General features: G+C 43.4%; 1 protein-coding gene across 5 annotated transcripts in view; it reads left to right on the forward strand.

The window, feature by feature from the left end:
• The window catches only part of NBEAL2 (neurobeachin like 2), a 245,461-nt gene that overhangs the window by 128,001 nt on the left and 95,027 nt on the right, over positions 1 to 22,433 (forward strand). For all 5 annotated transcript variants that reach the window (XM_073632459.1, XM_073632461.1, XM_073632462.1 and 2 more), the window contains 8 exons: positions 2,744 to 2,827; positions 3,473 to 3,571; positions 4,050 to 4,621; positions 11,651 to 11,783; positions 12,091 to 12,210; positions 13,638 to 13,959; positions 18,590 to 18,672; positions 18,910 to 19,002. In XM_073632459.1, coding sequence (XP_073488560.1) covers positions 2,744 to 2,827; positions 3,473 to 3,571; positions 4,050 to 4,621; positions 11,651 to 11,783; positions 12,091 to 12,210; positions 13,638 to 13,959; positions 18,590 to 18,672; positions 18,910 to 19,002 — 1,506 coding nt within the window. The remainder of the gene's footprint in view (positions 1 to 2,743; positions 2,828 to 3,472; positions 3,572 to 4,049; positions 4,622 to 11,650; positions 11,784 to 12,090; positions 12,211 to 13,637; positions 13,960 to 18,589; positions 18,673 to 18,909; positions 19,003 to 22,433) is intronic.

The raw sequence follows: 22,433 nt of genomic DNA on the forward strand, positions 1-22,433 counted from the left end.
AAATAGCACAAGCTACCATTGCCAGATATCGTCCACCGCACCTACTGCCACAGAAAATCCGAGGGTGCCAGATCCCAACCAGATAATGCCAATAGAAGGACTGGACCATGCACTAGCCAGACTGGAATCTGTAGGGCTAAGTAGTAGGGGCTCCTCAAGCACATAAGATCCTCCTGTCAGCGTGGATGGAGTGAAGCCGACTGCGGTCTGCAGTCGGCTTCACTCCATCCACACTGACAGGAGGATCTTATGTGCTTGAGGAGCCCCTACTACTTAGCCCTACAGATTCCAGTCTGGCTAGTGCATGGTCCAGTCCTTCTATTGGCATTATCTGGTTGGGATCTGGCACCCTCGGATTTTCTGTGGCAGTAGGTGCGGTGGACGATATCTGGCAATGGTAGCTTGTGCTATTTGGTTTTAGACTTGTACCAGTAGTTCAAAATGACCAATGATGCCGACATATGCCCTGATGAAGCAATGAAACGGTTGCGAAACATGTTGGCAAACAGGCATGAATGAAATTTGAACATAATACCGGATGGTTATACTGGTCGTTTATATGTACTTTGATTTGTTCTGTGTATCCCCTTTTACTACTATTTAATAAAATTTAATATTTTAAATACTCTAATTTTTGATGCCTACTGGAAATAGACGTATCATCCCCCACAAAAATCCCAAAAAAAAATTTTTGAAAGAATTCCTACTTTCACTATATTTCAAATTTACACAATTTACATAGGAAAAGAGAAAATGTTACTATAGCCATCAGATTTATGAAATATAAAAAATAGAATTAGTTTTTTTTTTAAATAAATAACAGGGTCCTAAAAAAAATCAAATAAAACTTGAACTACCCCCCACACCATCTATGTGCTCAAAAAACTGACCACCAAAGATACCACAGCGTGTCATTTTATATAATATGATACTGTACATAATATAAAAACACCACCACCATATATCGGATGAAATATTAGTAATACAAGAACACCACCTCAGTGTATAATGTATATAACATGAAAAAACCAACAGCGTAGAACCTATATAATATCAATTATAGATGCATATGTTTTATATTAATATAAGAACACCACAACAGTGTATCGCATAAATGGTGTAAATAATATATATTATAAAAACATCACAATGCAAAACATTCTTTGTTCTACACTGTAGTGGTGTTCTTATGACATGTTTTATTTTATATATGTTTTATATACACTGTTATGGTGTTCTTAGGACATGTGTTTTATTTTATATGTTATACACTGTAGTGGTGTATATATGTATATTTTATATTATATATGTTATAACTATAAGAACACCACCACAGTATATTGCATATATAGTATAAATGATATAAAATATAATAAACACCACCACAATATAAAACATTTTATACATGTTAAACACTTTAGTGGTGTTCTTATGACGTTTTTTATATTATATATGTTATACACTGTAGTGGCGTTCTTATATTACATGTTTTTTTTTTATATTATATGTTATAACCCATAATAAGAACAACACCACATTGTATGGCATGTATAGTATAAATGCTATAAAAACCCCACTACAATATAAAACACATTATACATGATAAACACCTGTAGTGATGTGTTATGACATATATCGATATGTTATACACTGTAGTGGTGGGTCTTATATTACATATATTTTATATTCTATATGTTCTACACTGTAGTGCTGTTCTTATGACATACATATGTTATATTATATCTGTTATACACTGTAGTGCTGTTCTTATGACATACATATGTTATATTATAGCTGTTATACACTGTAGTGGTGGTCTTATTCTACATATATTTTATATTGTATATGTTATACACCCTTAGTGCTGTTCTTGTATTACATGTATATTATATATGTTATACACCATAAGAACACCACCACAGTGTATTGCATATATACCGGCAGTATAAATGAAATATAATATAAAAACACCACCATGATGTAAAACACATTATATATGTTAAACCCGGTAATGGTGTGCCTATGTTGCATGTATTTTATATTATATACATTAAACACGGTAGCAGTGTTTTTATATTCTGTTATATACTGTATATTGTAGAGGATTATAGAGGAACACTAGCACAGTGTACTGCATATATAAAAATGACACCACTACAGTGCAGACTATATATATATATATATATATGAAAAGAACATAGATGAAGAAATATATGCCAGGAAATCACCTTGTAGTCTATGTATAGCTGCACTGCTTGTGAACATAGGCCCCCGTTCCCCATGTATGATCTCTGATGACCCTTAGATGGTGTTTTGGGATTCCCATATTGGAAACTCTCTGCAGTAATTCTCATCCGTGTCTCCACCCACATTACATAATGTAGATATGGGGGAGGGAAAATGACTGGTAAGAGGCTGCAGTCCTGGCATGGCTTCTTCAGTCCTAAATATGACCAGATCTACACATGAATGGGTCTTGTTATCTGGAGGTGTATTTAGGATTTTAATACTTTTATGTTATTGGACGGTTGGTGGGTCCATGGGGTTGTATTACGAGGTGGCGTGGTTTGCATGTGGCAGTGGGTGGCGGGCCCCGGGGGTGGGGGGGTGGGGTGGTGTGTCTGTTTTCTTGTGATGGTGCGGTGTGTTTCGGCATGTTATTTGGTATAGAACGGTGGTGGTCTTCCCGAGTCACTAAGTAGTCCTCTTCAGGTCAGTTATTCCTCCTCTGTTTACTGTTTAGGTCATCGACTCCGATTCAGATTCCATCACAGTTAACGCCATCAGCGTTCTGACCTCCATCATGAGGAATTCTCCATCTGCCAAGGTAAGTCTGTCTGCTGTATGTGTGCAAATCCACAATTCAACCCCGAGACAGCTTGACTAGGTTCCCCTGCATTCCTTTGTGTCTCTGCCCCTCCCACAATGGTGAGATTTCCCTCCAGTAGTTTGTGTCTCTGCCCCTCCCACAATGGTGAGATTTCCTGCATTCGTTTGTGTCTCTGCCCCTCCCACAATGGTGAGATTTCCCTCCAGTAGTTTGTGTCTCTGCCCCTCCCACAATGGTGAGATTTCCCTGCAGTAGTTTGTGTCTCTGCCCCTCCCACAATGATGAGATTTCCTGCAGTAGTTTGTGTCTCTGCCCCTCCCACAATGATGAGATTTCCTGCAGTAGTTTGTGTCTCTGCCCCTCCCCCAATGGTGAGATTTCCTACCTGTAGTTTGTGTCTCTGCCCCTCCCACAATGATGAGATTTCCTGCAGTAGTTTGTGTCTCTGCCCCTCCCACAATGATGAGATTTCCTGCAGTAGTTTGTGTCTCCGCCCCTCCCACAATGATGAGATTTCCTGCAGTAGTTTGTGTCTCTGCCCCTCCCACAATGAAGGATGACTCCATCATTTGTCTTAGTGATGCTCTCAGTGATGGCTCGGACTGGAAATCCATATTGCTGTAACTTTCTTCTCCTCTATAGGAAGTCTTCAAAGAGCGGATTGGCTACTCGCATCTCTTCGAGGTTCTGAAGAGCCGTAGTCAGCCCACCAGGCCCCTCCTCGAGAAGCTGCTGAGCATGGTAATTATTGGGGATTGTGATGAGACCACATTGTGCACCACAGGCCTGTTTTATTTGAAAGCTGTGATTGATTAATGGACAAACCTATCCCCGGCATCCCTTTAGACGTGCATTGTACAGCAATTATAGAGTTCAATTAGGTGGTGGGGAGACAATATATGGCCTTCTCCCTGCCTGTTCCTGTGCCTTCTGCAAATCTGAACAACCCTTTTGCGTGTAATCAATCAAATTATCAGATTGCACAGCTGGGATCTGCAGTACCCAGAAGACAGCAGGGATGCAAGTCTAAAGGGATGCTGAGGATGTGTTCTTTCATTCAGAAAGAACCAAATTCTGGTAAGACTGGCAGACGGACCCAGTGATGATGTCCCAACGTGGGTCTTCTGCATGAGAGGGTGTACAGGGGCCACAGAGGGAAGAACTTTTTGCTGGTGGACCAGTTCATTAGGTCTTTGTCTCTCTCTGTCTCCCCCTGCAGGCTCTGGAAGGTGTTTACAATCCAGATTACATTGGCTGCATAGAGAACGAGCAGCCGCTGCTCATCCTGGTCCAGTGGATCCCAGAACTGGCTCCCAGGGACCTCCAGATTTTGGTGTCGGAGAGGCTGAATCAGGTCTGCGACTCCTCCCTGCGGAACCGCATGACGTGCGTCCAGGCCGGGATGGTCGGCCACATCCTGGCGGCGCTGGATGGCGGGATGGAGCTGGATGCGAAATGCGCGGAGAACCTGATCCGCCTCCTGCAGGTGCTGGGCCGCCTGTCTATCAAACCCACCGAGCTCCGGGAACTCCTCAAACTGCTCCGGACCGAGGGCAGCGGTGCCCACCCCTACGCCACGCCGGTCATCCGGGCGCTGTCCGCCATGGCCAGGAGGGACGGGCCGGATCGGGCGCTGCAGTATTTCGATTTGACCCCCAGCATGTCCGGGATCATGGTGCCCACCATGCAGAAGTGGCCCGGCACCGGCTTCGCCTTCCACGCCTGGGTGTGTCTGAACGACGACTTCAGGGAGGAGCCACCGACGGGGAGGAAACGCAAACAGCTCTATAGGTAAGGGAGCAGCTGGAGCGCTGTACTGGCCCTTTAAATGTGGTGTTTTCTTTAAATGTATTTATTTTTTTACTATTTCTGGAAATATTACCTTTCTGTATATTAAAAGAGGGGGAGGGTTGAATTTTTTTTTTTTTTTTTTGCTGTGTGTGTCCGTTGGGGAGATTCACCTTACTTCCTGTTTCAAAGACACAACAGGAAGTGAGAGAAAATCCAAAATAATAATACCGATAATATCTAATAATGATAATGTATAATAATATTAAAAATATAATATTTATAATTATTATGATCTATAATAAAAAGGATAATACATAATTATTAATAATAAAAATAATATAATATTTTGTTATGTATTATTATTATTACATTACTAACATATTTTATTAATAATTATGTATCATTTTTATTATATAATATTATTATGAATATAATTATAATTTTTTAAAAATCTTTAGTATTATATATAATTTGATTATTATTGTCATTATTATTATATATTCTTATCATTCCTATCATTATTAGTAATTTAGTGATAATACATAAAAAAAATAAGAATAATAGTTATAATAATGATAATATTATTATCATTATTATAACTATTATTCTCATTATTTTATTATGTATTATTAAATTACTACGAATTAATTATTAATAATAAAAATAATATAATATTTTATGTATTATTATTATTATTATTATTACATTACTAACATATTTTATTAATAATTATGTATCATTTTTATTATATAATATTATTATGAATATAATTATATATTTTTTAAAATATTTAGTATTATATATAATTTGATTATTATTGTCATTATTATTATTATATATTATTATCATTATGTATTTTTATTATTAGTAATTTAGTGATAATACATAATAAAATAATAAGAATAATAGTTATAATAATGATAATATTATTATCATTATTATAACTATTATTCTCATTATTTTATTATGTATTATCAAATTACTAAGAATTATAATAATGAGAATACAAAATAATAATAAAAATGATGAAATGATTAAATAATGATAATGTAGAATAATAAAATAATAAATAATTATATTCATAATTATATATAATAAAATACATAATATTATTAATAATAAAAATAATATAATAATGTTAGTAATTTTAAGAATGATGATGATGGCGCATAATAAAACAATAACGGTTATAATAATGTTAATAATAATAATGATACGAATGATGATGATAATAGTAATAATAATGAAATGAATACATAATTATAATCTCTAATGATATACATAATAAGATGATAATACATCATAAAATAATAATCGATGATGAGTTATAATTATGATATTTAATTATAATCAATGAAAAAAAAAAAAGATTAATAGTAAAATATCACTAATAAAATTGAATAAAGATAATATATAATGATAGAATACATAATAAAATAATAAATTATACTAATCATAATAATAATATCAGTAGTAATAATTGATGATGATGAAATGATTATAATAAGAAAAATAATGTAATGATAAAATCGCCCCTGGAACAGGTGGTGTCCCCATTGGAAGATTCCCCACCACTTCCTATTTCGATGACCTCCCTCCCAGCCTCCCCTTCAGTCTTGCACAGTTGTACCGGCTCCTCCCTCTGTATTGAAATGGCCTCCTCTGATTACACCGCACACTGTGAGCTTTTCACAATGTGCATTAGAAGCTGCAGCAAGTCAGATAGAGCTCCGCCTCATTTCCTGGCTGGAGGACGTCCAGCATCATCCAGACCTTTCCTCCCCAGCCTGACTGTCTCTTTCATTTGTCGGCGTTCAGTTCTTTCAATCACGGAGGCTCCGCATCACATGTGGGCGTTACCCATGGAAATACAGCCCGACTAGGAACGCCCACTCCCCCAAACTGACACCCACCCATTAAGGCATTTTGACATTTGCATAACTCCTCCCACTGCTTGCATCAGGACTGAGGGCTCTGGAGAGGAGTACTGAGGGAGGGTGCTATAAAGTTTTCAGGAAGTTATGTACAGCACCCTGCCGGCCCCTCCCACCAGTCATGATCTGCCTGCATTGCATAGAGAAGCACAGAGACCCGGCGATGTCGCTCGGTCCAAAATAAGGTATGTAATTAAAACAATGTGGGGGAGGGGGGAGGAGGAGGGAGAAACCAGGGAAGGTAAAATAGAACCAGATTCAACTTCAGTTGTACAATTTTGGATTTCCCTTCATCTCCTGTCCCGGGGGCAACCATCGCCGGTGCAGATTGGCTGCACCTCCCCCGCCTAACAAGCCCTGACAGGGGTTCTAATCCTTGTATTAGACACGTGCAAGTCGTTTTGTTGCGAATTCGACAAATTCGTTAATTCAGAAATATTTGATTTAAACAAAAACCCGTTTAACAAATTTTTATGCAATTCGGAAATTTAAAAATTTCGAAAATCTGAAAGTCTAAAAGAACGAAAATCAGAAAATTAGAAAACCCCGAAAATTGAAAAGCTGAAATAACTAAGATTTAACTAATAAAATAATACTAACTAATCAACTAACTATTAAATTATAGGTATTGGCATTTCCTTTCAGATTTCCAAATTTTCATTCTTATTTTCGGATTTTGAAATAACGAATGACCCGAAAAAGAACAAAAACAAGAAAAAAACGAATGAAACGAAAATGAAAACCAACAAATTTTTCGGCAGTGCACATGCCCACCTTTTTGTATATTACACCAAAAACTGAAAAAAAAAAAAAAAAAAAAGAAGTAATACTTTTACTATTAGAAGCTAAAGATGGTCATTCGTGCTGAATCCAGGTTTTCATGCCATCACTCACCTTGATTAGTACTTCTCCTTTTTATTTTTTATTTATCTCCTTTAGCCGGTGTGATCGGGCCTGAAACCTCATGGGTTCTATCCCTCTGGACAGTGACTACAGGTCACGGGGCCCCCGGTCACACCTCTCTCTGTGGCCCCCCCGGTCACACCTCTCTCTGTGGTCCCCGGTCACCTCTCTCTGTGGCCCCCGGTCACCTCTCTCTGTGGCCCCCCCCGGTCACCTCTCTCTGTGGCCCCCGGTCACCTCTCTCTGTGGCCCCCCCCGGTCACCTCTCTCTGTGGCCCCCCCCGGTCACCTCTCTCTCTGGCCCCCCGGTCACCTCTCTCTGTGGCCCCCCCGGTCACCTCTCTCGGTGGCCTCCCCCCCGGTCACCTCTCTCGGTGGCCTCCCCCCCGGTCACCTCTCTCTGTGGCCCCCCGGTCACCTCTCTCTGTGGCCCCCCGGTCACCTCTCTCTGTGGCCCCCGGTCACCTCTCTCTCTGGCCCCCGGTCACCTCTCTCTCTGTGGCCCCCCCGGTCACCTCTCTCTGTGGCCCCCCGGTCACCTCTCTCTGTGGCCCCCCGGTCACCTCTCTCTGTGGCCCCCCGGTCACCTCTCTCTGTGGCCCCCCGGTCACCTCTCTCGGTGGCCTCCCCCCCGGTCACCTCTCTCTGTGGCCCCCCCGGTCACCTCTCTCGGTGGCCTCCCCCCCGGTCACCTCTCTCGGTGGCCTCCCCCCCGGTCACCTCTCTCGGTGGCCTCCCCCCCGGTCACCTCTCTCGGTGGCCTCCCCCCCGGTCACCTCTCTCTGTGGCCCCCCCCCCCGGTCACCTCTCTCTGTGGCCCCCCCCCGGTCACCTCTCTCTGTGGCCCCCCCCCCGGTCACCTCTCTCTGTGGCCCCCCCCCGGTCACCTCTCTCGGTGGCCCCCCCCCGGTCACCTCTCTCGGTGGCCCCCCCCCCGGTCACCTCTCTCGGTGGCCCCCCCCCGGTCACCTCTCTCGGTGGCCCCCCCCCGGTCACCTCTCTCGGTGGCCCCCCCCGGTCACCTCTCTCGGTGGCCCCCCCCCGGTCACCTCTCTCGGTGGCCCCCCCGGTCACCTCTCTCGGTGGCCCCCCCGGTCACCTCTCTCTGTGGCCCCCCCCCCGGTCACCTCTCTCTGTGGCCCCCCCCCGGTCACCTCTCTCTGTGGCCCCCCCCGGTCACCTCTCTCTGTGGCCCCCCCCCGGTCACCTCTCTCGGTGGCCCCCCCGGTCACCTCTCTCGGTGGCCCCCCCGGTCACCTCTCTCTGTGGCCCCCCCGGTCACCTCTCTCTGTGGCCCCCCCGGTCACCTCTCTCGGTGGCCCCCAGAAGTGTCCTCTGTACTAATACGCTTCATTCAGCTCATATAGTAGTTTTTTTATTTTTTTTTTAGAGCTACAAATCTCAGGCGATGTGTTTGGGATTTGTGTTTAGCGGCGTTCAGGGAATACGGGGTTAATTTGTGATTGGCTGTAGTGGAAGTGAGAGTAATAATTACCCAGCTAAACAAATTCCCATTTATTACATATATATATAAACCAGGAGCGGGGGATGGGATCGCGCTATAATCCTGATGCCCTCTACATTGCAGACTTTGCTGCAACAGCCTCCCCAATGGGGCCCCTTCTCACCCCCGGGGGGCCCCGATACAAGACGCGTGGGCCCGCTGAAGGCTTTCTGGAAAAAATTTTTTAAAAAACTTCCCCAAATTATGTCCAGAGTGTGAAGAAAGTGAGCTGATGGATTAACATGAGGGGCTTTCTAAACCGGCAGAACTGCCAAAATCAATATTTCCCCCCCAAAAAACACAAATGATCAATTTGACCTTAAAATAGATCCCCCCCCCCCCACCAAGTGAATGCGGCTTCCTGCTGGTCAGCTGAATGTAAGAAGGAAGATGGCGCCACCTTGTGGCCCTTTTGGCGTATTGCGATTTCACGTTTTTTAAATATTTGCTACATTATTGTTACTATCTCCAACAATGTATCTGTGATTGGTGATACCTCTGAGAAGTTGTGGATTGGTACGGAGTTGGGCATGCAGCGCTGTTCACTGAGTTTATGTCTAGGTCAGAGGTCATGTATGGGGTACTGAGCTGTGTATGTCCTGGGGTACAGTGCCTTGAAAAAGTATTCATACCCCTTGAAATTTTCCACTTTTTGTCATGTTACAACCAAAAACGTAAATGTATTTTATTGGGATTTTATGTGATAGACCAACACAAAATGGCACATAATTGTGAAGTGGAAGGAAAATGATAAATGGTTTTCAAAATATTTTAAAAATAAATATGTGAAAAGTGTGTGGGGGGCATTTGTATTCAGCCCCCTTTGCTCTGATACCCCTAACTAAAATCTAGTGGAACCAATTGCATTCAGAAGTCACCTAATTAGTAAATAGAGTCCACCTGTGTGTAATTTAATCTCAGTATAAATACAGCTGTTCTGTGAAGCCCTCAGAGGTTTGTTAGAGAACCTTAGTGAACAAACAGCATCATGAAGGCCAAGGAACACACCAGACAGGTCAGGGATCAAGTTGTGGAGAAGTATAAAGCAGGGTTAGGTTATAAAAAAAAAAAATCCCAAGCTTTGAACATCTCACTGAGCTCTGTTCAATCCATCATCAGAAAATGGAAAGAGTATGGCAACTGCAAACCTACCAAGACATGGCCGTCCACCTAAACTGACCGGCCGGGCAAGGAGAGCATTCATCAGAGAAGAGCCAAGAGGTCCATGGTAACTCTGGAGGAGCTGCAGAGATCCACAGCTCAGGTGGGAGAATCTGTCCACAGGACAACTATTAGTCGTGTTCTCCACAAATCTGCCCTTTATGGAAGAGTGACAAGAAGAAAGACATTGGTGAAAGAAAGTCATAAGAAGTCCTGTTTGTAGTTTGTGAGAAGCCATGTGGAGGACACAGCAAACATGTGGAAGAAGGTGATCTGGTCAGAGGAGACCAAAATTCAACTTTTTGGCCTAAAAGCAAAACACTATGTGTGGGGAAAACTAACACTGCACATCACCCTGAACACACCATCCCCACCGTGAAACATGGTGGTGGCAGCATCATGTGGTGGGGATGCTTTTCTTCAGCAGGGACAGGGAAGCTGGTCAGAGTTGATGGGAAGATGGATGGAGACAAATACAGGACAATCTTAGAAGAAAACCTGTTAGAGTCTCGCAAAATACTTGAGACTGGGGCGGAGGTTCACCTTCCAGCAGGACAACGACCCGAAACATCCAGCCAGAGCTACAATGGAATGGTTTACAGCAAAGCATATTCATGTGTTAGAATGGCCCAGTCACAGTCCAGACCTAAATCACATTGAGAATCTGTGGCAAGACTTGAAAATTGCTGATCACAGACGCTCTCCATCCAATCTGACAGAGCTTGAGATGTTTTACAAAGAAGAATGGGCAGAAATGTCCTCTCTAGATGTGCAAAGCTGGTAGAGACATCCCCAAAAAGACTTGTAGAGAAAGGGGGTTCTACAAAGTATTGACTCCGGGGGGCGCCATACAAATACCCCCCCACACACTTTTCACATATTTATTTGTATCATTTATCATTTTCCTTCCACTTCACAATTATGTGACACTTTGTGTTGGTCTATCACATATTTACGTTTTTGGTTGTAACATGAAAAAATGTGGGAAAATATCAAGGGGTATGAATACTTTTTCAAGGCATGTATGTGTAGGTCAGAGGTCATCTGGGTAGTACTGAGCTGTGTATAGGGTGGGGGGTATGTGTAGGTCAGAGGTCGTGGTCCGGAGTGACGGAGATATCCTCGGACACAGCTGGTAACATTCTACAATAGAGATGTGCAGAATGGAAACATTTGTTTCATTTCGGATTCATTCGCTAAGAATTTATTTTCGTCATATTTGTTATGTTAGAATGATTTGTTTTTGGAATTCATTTTGTATACTTAGATTTGTCTCATATATTCGTTATTTTCAAATTGATTTGATGTTCGAATTTCAGGAGGACTGCTATATTCTATCTGTTGTATTCTATTTTAATCTATTCTATTCTTTTCTATTCTTTTTCGTTAAAATCTTTTCTATAATAATCTATTCTTTTATTTTCTATTCTATTGTCTGAGTCCATGGCTCCTTCTTAGGATTGGAGAAATGAGATGTTGGTTGTGTGGATCTCTCATAAGGTCTCCCTGTCTTGTCTTTCTTTTTAGTTTTTTTGCAGCCAGCGGTACCGGCTTTGAGGCGTTCTTCACCGGGGACGGTATGCTGGTGGTGGCGGTTTGTACCAAGAAGGAATACATGACGGTGGCGGTCCCAGAATTACACTTCAATGACTCGGTGTGGGTGAGTGTCTCCCCTCCGCTGCTCACCCATCTGCTGCAGGGGGTACCTGAGGCTACAGGGCTGACCCAAGTCCTCAGGGTGGTGACCACACACATGTTCCAATGCGATTGTGGAATTCTAATTACATCTACTAACAATGTAACGCAAGAAAGCCTATCTGATTGGACACCAGTTGAATATGTAGCAGTGTTTCTCCTCAAGGGTGCAGGTTGGGTTTGCCCAGGGTACTGCCAATATGGGATGTACATGTCCTGTGCAATGTTTGAGTTCTCCTCAAGGTGTCGCCTTTTTCTTCTCTGTCACTCAGCACTGCGTGGACATCGTTCACATCGCGGGACGCCGACCCTTTGGGCAGAATATGGTGAACATCTACGCCGATGGACATCTCAGGAAGGTGGCACAGCTTCGCTTCCCGTCACTCAATGAGGTGAGATTTTACTGCATGGAACGCAATGATGGCCCAACCGCCGCCAATGTGAGCTGCATGAGACGAGATCTTCCGATCTGCAGCCTTACTAAAAAAAATCTGCACTTCATTCCATAAATTCCAGCATAGACTGGTCGGTAACGTCACAAGGGGGGCGGTGCCACCAGGTGACGTCACCAGGTGGCTCCACCCCTTACCTATTTAAGAACTGTTAGCCTTCGTCGCGGGTGGAGTTTTTTTCTTTTTCTTTCTTTTTTTGAGTGTGGCGGCGTCAGCGACGATGGATCTATATATCAGGGGACATTGCTTTTTATTTTTAATAAAACAATTGTCAAAAACTGTGTGTTGGTGTTTTTTTTTTTTTTTTTTTATTTCTTTTTGACACTTTTTTTTTTTTTTGTGAATGAGTAGGGGTAGAATTATACCCCATACTCATTCACCTGGGGTGGGGGGAGGGATAGGATCTGGGATTCCGATAAGCCACCTGCCCGCTGTTCCCCACATGCACTGTCCATGGTTGTGGGGAAGAGGCCCTTATCTCTATCAACAAGCGAACAAGGTGCTTTGGGATGGGGAGGGCTGAGCCCTCGCTCGTCCAGCCCCACGCCCCTTTTCTGGACTGCCAGGCTGCATGCTAGGATAAGGGTCTGGTATGGATTTTGGGACGGACCCCCAGCCCATTTTTTAGTGTGGGGGCTCCCCTCAAAATCCATCCAGACCTAAGGGCCTGGTATGGATTTTGGGGGGACACCACGCTGTTTTTTTTTTTTTTTTTTTTTAATTTTGACATGAAATTCCCCTTAAAATCCATGCCAGACCCAAAGGGCCTGGTATGCATGGGGCAGGGGGACCCCCATGCCGTTTTTTATTTTATTTTTTTTATATATATTTTTTTTATTTTTTATTATTTAGTGCCGGAATTTTTTTTTTTTTTAAATTTAAATTTTTTTACATTCAGCTGTCTGTGGGGAAACCCGCTGACAGCTGATGAGTCATCGGTTATTAAGTACATGGTGGCTGGCTTCCTGGCCCGCTCCTTACCAACCTATTTGCTGGCGCGCGCTCGGTTTGTGAACATCCCGCCAAGCGCACTGCAAATTCGGGTGTTCGGCAAACATCTGAACATGCGCTCTTCGGGGCTGAACCAATGCTCGGCCCGAACCGTACAAAGTGATTTTCCATCAAAATAAAGCATGGAGACATGGATAGATGGGGGGGCATTTTGTTTTGAATAATAAAAATGAATTAAATAGTGTTTTTGGTTTGTGGTGCTCAGGTGCCGTGTAGTTTCGCCTTAATGTCATTTCAAAAGCCAATAAAAAAAATGTTTAGTAATTAGAAATGTGTACTGGCTGAAACAATAGGCTATATATTCTTTTTTTTTTCCTGCCGTCACCCATAATCCTCTCTGTTTCTCATTTTGACAGTCTTTCACATCTTGCTGTATCGGGTCAGCCGGCCACCGTACCACCACCACCGTCTCCACCTCTCCATCCCATACTCCGGACCTCACCTTCGCCTCACACTCGGCGCTCAGCCGTTCCCAGTCCTTCCCGGCCACCTCGGTGGGGCACAGCTGGGGGCTGAGCGGCACGCAGAACCCACGGGAGGGAATGGTGTCCACCATAGTAGCTGGAACCCAGGACACGGAGTGGGGCACACCTACATCACTGGAGGGCCATCTTGGCACTGTATCCATCTTCCATGATACCATCCAGCAGTCTCATGTGAAGGCCCTGTATTCGGCTGGTGGGTACCCAGTGTACATTATCTGTATTACTAAGTAATAAGATAGGATCTACCGTCAAATCTTTGAGTCCATTGAGGGACACAGGACGTCATATACTGTCAGTTTCCAGGAGGTACAAGCCAGAGTTTTGCACTTCCCCAGTTCGTTGGTGTAGAAATTACTGGTGCACCGGAACAATGGGGATGTGCAGGTATGCGTTCTTGATGTCAATTGAGGCCACAAGGTCTTCCAGATGGATGGAGGCTATGACAGACCTGGTGGATTTCATGTGGGATTTCTAGACCTGAATGTAGACAGTCAGTGTAGACAGTGATGGATGGGGGCTTGAAGTAATGGATGGAGGCAATAACAGATCTGGTGGATTCCACGTGGGATTTCTAGACCTGGGTGTAGACAGTCAGTGTAGACAGTGATGGATGGGGGCTTGAAGTAATGGATGGAGGCAATAACAGATCTGGTGGATTCCACGTGGGATTTCTAGACCTGGGTGTAGACAGTCAGTGTAGACAGTGATGGATGGGGGCTTGAAGTAATGGATGGAGGCAGTAACAGATCTGATGGATTCCATGTGGAACGTCTGGGCTTAAATGAAGACATGTAGTGCCATTTAGCAATATAACCCACCATTACCCTTGGTGGAAATGGTTTACCTAATAAGCGATTGTAACTGATACAAAGTAGTGCTCTATTATACCTATTAGAACCAAAGTCCTATGGAAATCGGAGGACTTGTAGTGGATGAAAGAGTCATGGAGTACTGCTACTTTCACCAGGATATTTTCCATTTGACATGTATAATGGTTGGCATAGTCAACTTCCATGCCTTTGTTAAGTCTACTTTGCTTCTGTAAAAAATTAAAGTTGAGAGTTTATATTGGGTGTTGCTACATTCCTCTGCTTTTAGGCTCAGTAGGCCTTTCGAAGGGTTTTTGCAACAGAAACCCAATCCACGTAGTGTCCTCCTAGTCAGATCATGACCATGAGGAGCCAACGGTGTCTGTATCAGAGCTCTGTGTGATCAGGAGGGGGATGGGATTGGTTATGTGTTTTTTTTTTTTTTTTTTTTAATTGAAGTTCTTTAATATTTTATTGACCACTTCTTAATAATATTCCATAGTCATCGCCAATTAGACAATAAGACCATTTGATAGGTGTAGGTGTTGTCAACCGTCTTAAAATCTCCTTTCAAAGACCCATTTTCTTTCCACAAATACCCCATGGAACAATGAATGACTTAATGTGTGTATCTAACTCCACTTTCATTCACCAGTACATTTTCCATTTGATGCATATAACCGTTGGCACGGCCAGTTTCCGTGTCTTTGCTATGTCTGCTTAGCTTGGTTAAAGTGATGCTCAAACACCCACGGTTTAATTTACATTGTCAACAATGCTGTGTCACACCCCTCCAGCCTGTATCTTAGAATAACAGGGAGGTGAAGCCTCCATCAATCTACAGTTGTGCTCATAAGTTTACATATCCTGGCAGAGTTTAGGATTTCTTGGCCATTTTTCAGAGAATATGAATGATAACACAAAAACTTTTCTTTCACTCATGGCTAGTGTTTGGCTGAAGCCGTTTATTATCAATCAACTGTGTTTACTCTTTTTAAATCACAATGCCAACAGAAACTTCTCAAATGACCCTGATCAAAAGTTTACAAACCCTGGTGATTTTGGTCTGATAACATGCACACAAGTTGACACACATGGGTTTGAATGGCTATTAAAGGTAACCATCCTCACCTGTGATCTGTTTGTAATTAGTGAATGAATGAGTGAGTGATTTGTATAGTGCTACCTATGCGAACTGAATGGCCTCAAGGCGCTTTTTGCCGCCGGTGTCCATCTGCGGTATAGTGCGGTCCTTTACTCCATGGGGTCCTGACATGCTTACAAACACATACACATACAACATACACACATTTGGCCATTTTTTTAGACAGGATCTAGTGTGTGTGTGTATATAAAAGGTAAATGAGTTTCTGGACTCCTAACAGACCCTTGCATCTTTCATCCAGTGCTGCACTGACGTTTCTGGATTCTGAGTCATGGGGAAAGCAAAGGAATTGTCAAAAGATCTACGGGGAAAATGTAGTTGAACTGTATAAAACAGGAAAGGGATATAAAAATATATCTAAGGAATTGAGAATGCCAATCAGCAGTGTTCAAACTCTAATCAAGAAGTGGAAAACGAGGGGTTCTGTTGAAACCAAACCACGGTCAGGTAGACCAACTATAATTTCAGCCACAACTGCCAGGAAAATTGTTCAGGATGCAAAGAAAACCCACAAATAACTTCAGGTGAAATACAGGACTCTCTGAAAACATGTGGTGTGGCTGTTTCAAGATGCACAATAAGGAGGCACTTGAAGAAAGATGGGCTGCATGGTCGAGTCACCAGAAGAAAAACCATTACTACACAAATGCCACAAAGTATCCCGCTTACAACACGCCAAACAGCACAGAGACAAGCCTCAAATCTTCTGCCACAAAGTCGTTTGGAGTAATGAGACCAAAATTGAGCTTTTTGGCCACAACCATAAACAATACATTTGGAGAGTCAACAAAGCCTATGATGAAAGGTCCACCATTCCTAGTGTGAAACACGGAGGTGGATCGCTGATGTTTTGGGGATGTGTGAGATACAAAGGCACAGGAAATTTGGTCAAAATTAATGGCAAGATGGGACGTACTTGGACATTCCAACATGACAATGATCCAAAAACACAAGGCCAAGTCCACCTGTCATTGGCTACAGCAGAATAAAGTGAAGGTTCTGGAGCGGCCATCTCAGTCTCCTGACCTCGATATCATTGAGCCACTCTGGGGAGATCTCAAATGTGCCGTTCATGCAAGACAACCCAAGAATTTACAGGAACTGGAGGACTTTTTGCCAAGAGGAATGGGCAGCTTTACCATCTGAGAAGATGAAGAGCCTCATCCACAAATACCACAAAAGACTTCAAGCTGTCATTGATGTTAAAGGGGGGCAATACACGGTATTAAGAACTGGGGTATGTAAACTTTTAAACAGGGTCATTTGGGTCGTTTCTGTTGTCATTAAGCTTTAAAAAGAGTAAATACAGTGGATTGATAATAAATGGCTTCAGCCAAACACTAAACATGAGTGAAAGAAAAGTTTTTGTGTAGCCAAGGAAAGATACGTGTAGAGAGACATATATGGCTGCTCACCCCAAGTAATAGAATATAAAAGAGGATTCCCCCAAAAAGGGTGGGGTTTTCAGGCAGCAGACTAATGTAAGCAAAAAATTATTCAAAAGCAAGTATTATATTAATAATATTAAAGTACAAAAAATAGAACATTGGAGTTAAAATATGAGTTCAGCAAAGGGAATATATACCCTAAGTGCAATTCATGCAACATAAAAACCTGCTGGTCCGTGGATTTGCCTGATTGTCTTCACATATTTTTCGGCTGGGAGACTTTTCTTCCCATATACACTTAGGTAACGTATCAAAATGGCTCTACATATATGCTTATGGATACCTCGTGCGTGTGTGATCGTTTGCGCATTCTTTCCATCTTGAGATGCTAAATGTATTTTCATTGCAGCAAATTCTACCTCTGAAGAAGACCCCAATCAAAATGGGTCGAAACGCGTAATTTTTAGTCTTCTTAGACATGTTTGCCATGTAAAGCTATGTACTTAGGTTTTTATTTTGCATGAATTGCACTTAGGATATATATTCCCTTTGCCGAACTCATATTTTAACTCCAATGTTCTATTTTTTGTACTTCAATAAATCTTATTAATATAATACTTGCTTTTGAATAATGTTTTGCTTACATTAGTCTGCTGCCTGAAAACCCCACCCTTTTTTGGGGGAACCCTCTTTTATATTCGAGAAGTTTTTGTGTTATCGTTCATATTCTCTGAAAAATGGCCAAGAAATCATAAATTCTGCCAGGGTATGTAAACTTATGAACACAACTGTACATGGTAATATCCCACCCCTATTGTTTTTACCTGGTTAGTGTGTCTGGAGCAGTGTTTCTCAACTCCAGTCCTCAAGGCGCACCAACAGGTCATGTTTTCAGGATTTCCCTCAGATGAAATGGCTGTGGTAATTACTAAGGCAGTGAAAACTGATCAAATCACCTGTGCAAAATAGTGGAAATCCTGAAAACATGACCTGTTGGTGTGCCTTGAGGACTGGAGTTGAGAAACACTGGTCTGGAGGAGGAGGGGAAAGGGAGTGGCCTGTCATTTACCACTGTGTATACGCCCACATGTGTGACTCTATAGTCACATGACCTGCTCATAGTTGTTATTTGTTATTCTTTTCAATTTTCTTTCCTACGAATCTACGAATTTTTCAATTTAAAAATTTCGATCATAACGAATGACCCGAAAAACTTAAAAAAAAAAAAGTGATGAAAACAAAAACAGTTTTTTTGGCAGTGCACAAGTCTACTGAGGATTTGCCATTTTCTCTTCTATCATTGATCAGAACATTTTGCTAAAGCCTTTTAAGGAACTTTAAAGGGTTTATTTCTTTCTTTCTCTATACATTTCATATCAAGTACTACTAACGGGCGTATTGAGATATTTTTGATGGTAACGTTGTGTGCCAAGGAATGACCTTCCTCCTTCCTTTCTGCAGGACCGAACTACGTGACGCCTTTCACCCCGGACAGCGAATTCCCCGACCTCGGTGCCAAACTCCTCCTCTTCTATACGCCGCAGGTACCGGATCCAGAGCCTCATACAGATTCCCGCACTTCCATTCCTTGCATTCAACACATTTAATGAGCACAGAGATGTTTCCTTTTATATCTGCCCGGAGTTCAGCTTTAAGTGGCTTTTTATATTCCTCTTTTATTTGGAAATCTTCACTTTGCATTAATGAGATAAAGATGGACTCTTGTAGCTGAATGATGTTTGCAATCTGTTCTGTCATGTTTTTTTTTTTTTTTTTTTCAGGCTTCCAAAAACAATATCTGCTTGGACCTGTCCCCCAGCCATGTGTTGGACGGGAGGCTGACCGGTCACAGGGTCATCACATGGGATGTGAAGGTACTTCAGGCCGTCCATAAACCGTTCTGTGTGTGAGATTCGATCCATCTGTCTTCCACTGCTTGTTTGTTTCTGCTACAACTGTGATATGTTTGGTTATTTTTCAATGCCCGTTTTCTGGTTCTTGGTCAAGATCAGGGGGTCTTCAAACTACGGCCCTCTAGTTGTTCAAGAACTACAATTCCCATCATGCCTAGTCATGTCTGTGAATGTCAGAGTTTTACAATTCCTCATGGGATGTGTAGTTCCTCAACAGCTGGAGGGCCGTAGTTTGAGGATCCCTGGTAAATGTTACCCATTATACACTATATTACCAAAAGTATTGGGACGCCTGCCTTTTACACGCACATGAACTTTAATGGCATCCCAGTCTTAGTCCGTAGGGTTCAATATTGAGTTGGCTCCGCCCTTTGCAGCTATAACAGCTTCAACTCTTCTGGGAAGGCCGTCCACAAGGTTTAGGAGTGTGTCTATGGGGATGTTTGACCATTCTTCCAGAAGAGCATTTGTGAGGTCAGGCACTGATGTTGGTCTAATTTACGCTCTAATTTATCCTAAAGGTGTTCTATCGGGTTGAGGTCAGGACAGGCAAGTTCCTCCACCCCAAACTCGCTCATCCGTGTCTTTATGGACCTTGCTTTGTGCACTGGTCCAAATCATTTGGTGGAGAGGGAATTATGGTGTTGGGGGGGGGGGGGGGGATTATGGTGTGGGGTTGTTTTTCAGGGGTTGGGCTTGGCCCCTTAGTTCCAGTGAAGGGAACTCTTAAGGCGTCAGCATCCCAGTCTTAGTCCGTAGGGTTCAATATTGAGTTGGCTCCGCCCTTTGCAGCTATAACAGCTTCAACTCTTCTGGGAAGGCCGTCCACAAGGTTTAGGAGTGTGTCTATGGGGATGTTTGACCATTCTTCCAGAAGAGCATTTGTGAGGTCAGGCACTGATGTTGGTCTAATTTACGCTCTAATTTATCCTAAAGGTGTTCTATCGGGTTGAGGTCAGGACAGGCAAGTTCCTCCACCCCAAACTCGCTCATCCGTGTCTTTATGGACCTTGCTTTGTGCACTGGTCCAAATCATTTGGTGGAGAGGGAATTATGGTGTTGGGGGGGGGGGGGGGATTATGGTGTGGGGTTGTTTTTCAGGGGTTGGGCTTGGCACCTTAGTTCCAGTGAAGGGAACTCTTAAGGCGTCAGCATCCCAGTCTTAGTCCGTAGGGTTCAATATTGAGTTGGCTCCGCCCTTTGCAGCTATAACAGCTTCAACTCTTCTGGGAAGGCCGTCCACAAGGTTTAGGAGTGTGTCTATGGGGATGTTTGACCATTCTTCCAGAAGAGCATTTGTGAGGTCAGGCACTGATGTTGGTCTAATTTACGCTCTAATTTATCCTAAAGGTGTTCTATCGGGTTGAGGTCAGGACAGGCAAGTTCCTCCACCCCAAACTCGCTCATCCGTGTCTTTATGGACCTTGCTTTGTGCACTGGTCCAAATCATTTGGTGGAGAGGGGATTATGGTGTTGGGGGGGGGGGGGGGGGGGATTATGGTGTTGGGGGGGGGGGGGGGGGGGGGATTATGGTGTGGGGTTGTTTTTCAGGGGTTGGGCTTGGCCCCTTAGTTCCAGTGAAGGGAACTCTTAAGGCGTCAGCATACCAAGACATTTTATACAATTTCATGCTCCCAACTTTGTGGAAACAGTTTGGGGACGGCCCCTTCCTGTTCCCAATGTCTTGGTATGCTGATGCCTTAAGAGTTCCCTTCACTGGAACTAAGGGGGCCAAGCCCAACCCTTGAAAAACAACCCCCACACCATAATCCCCCCCTCCACACCATAATCCCCCCTCCATCTAATGATTTGGACCAGTGCACAAAGCAAGATCTCAGCATACCAAGACATTTTTGACAATTTCATGCTCCCAACTTTGTGGGAACAGTTTGGGGATGGCCCCTTCCTGTTCCAACATGACTGCGCACCAGAGCACAAAGCAAGGTCCAGAAAGACATGGAGGAGCGAGTTTGGGGTGGAGGAACTTGCTTGGCCTGAACAGAGTCCTGACCTCAACCCCCCCGATGGAACCCCTTTGGGATGAATTCGAGTGGTGTTCTATCAGGTTGAGGTCAACTTGACTGGTCTGTACAGAGTCCTGACCTCAACCCAATAGAACACCTTTGAGACCTTTGAACACCAGAGACTGCGAGCCAGGCCCTTCTCGTCCAACATCAGTGCCTGACCTCACAAATGTTGGTGATATAGTGTATGATTGGGGCAATCGGGTAAAGTGTTACAAAATTTTCCAAGACCCAACTGTAAAAAACAAAAAAATAGACATGCCTGTGTGCCGTTGTGCAGTACTAGAGAGCACATGTCATTTTGTATAAATACACACACACTGCCCCCAAATCATTGGTGTCCATGGGATTGTGGCCCCCCAGGGGAGAATGTTTACTAAATTCATTGGTGTCATTGGTGTAGCGCTACTCCCATAGGAGCTGTTGGATAGGATGGGTCCTCTGTTCTTTGCCTCGACTTTCTCATGCACCTCGGCCTATCTGCCATACCAGGTTGAGTGTACAAGCATACAATATTACAGGAAACCACTGAAAGTCTTTTCCTCCATATTGCTGTAGCCCAGCACCTGGCTACACTGAGGATAGTGGGCCCTAGGGCAGAATAGTCCCCCAAATGATTACAGTTCAGTAGTGGGCCCCAGGGGTGAATAGCCTCTCAGATCATTGGTGCCTCTGGGATGGTGGCCCGAAGAGGGAATAGCCCCCAAATGATTGCTGTCAGTGGGACGGTAACCCAAGGAAAAAAGTATTTTAAGTCATTGGTGTCAGTTTGATAGTGGCCCCCAAAGGAGAATGCCCCACAAATCATTTGTGTTAGTGGAATAGTGGGCCCCCAGAAAAGAATAGCCCCTGGAGTCTTTGGTGTCGGTGGGATTGTGGCCCCTCCCCAGTAGAATGGTCCCACAAATCTTTGATGTCAGGTGGATCTTGGCCCCCGTTACTCAAATCTTTGGTGTCAGTGCAGTAGTCTCCCCCAGGGAAGTATATCCCTTCAAATAGTTGGTATCAGTGAAATAGTGGCCCCCATAGTATAATGCCCCTTGAATCATCGGTGCCAGTGGAATAGTGGCACCAGAGGGAAGAATAGCCCCTCAAATCTTTGGTGCTGGTGGAATTGAGGCCCCCACAGTATAGAATGGCCCTACAAATCATTGGTGTCAGAGGAATAGTGGCCCAGAGGGAAGTCTATCCCCTAAAATCAATTGTATAAGGGAAATGGGGGCCCCAGGGAAGAATAGCCCCTCAAATCATTGGTGTCAGTGGGATGTTGGGCCCCCCAGGGAAAAATATGCCCTCAAATCATTGGTGTCAGTGAGATGGTGAATCCCAGGAAAAAAATAGTCCTTCAAATCATTGGTGTTAGTGGTC

This window comes from Aquarana catesbeiana, linkage group LG05, assembly GCF_042186555.1.
Source record: "Aquarana catesbeiana isolate 2022-GZ linkage group LG05, ASM4218655v1, whole genome shotgun sequence".
In the NCBI taxonomy this organism is placed as follows: Eukaryota; Metazoa; Chordata; class Amphibia; order Anura; family Ranidae; genus Aquarana; species Aquarana catesbeiana.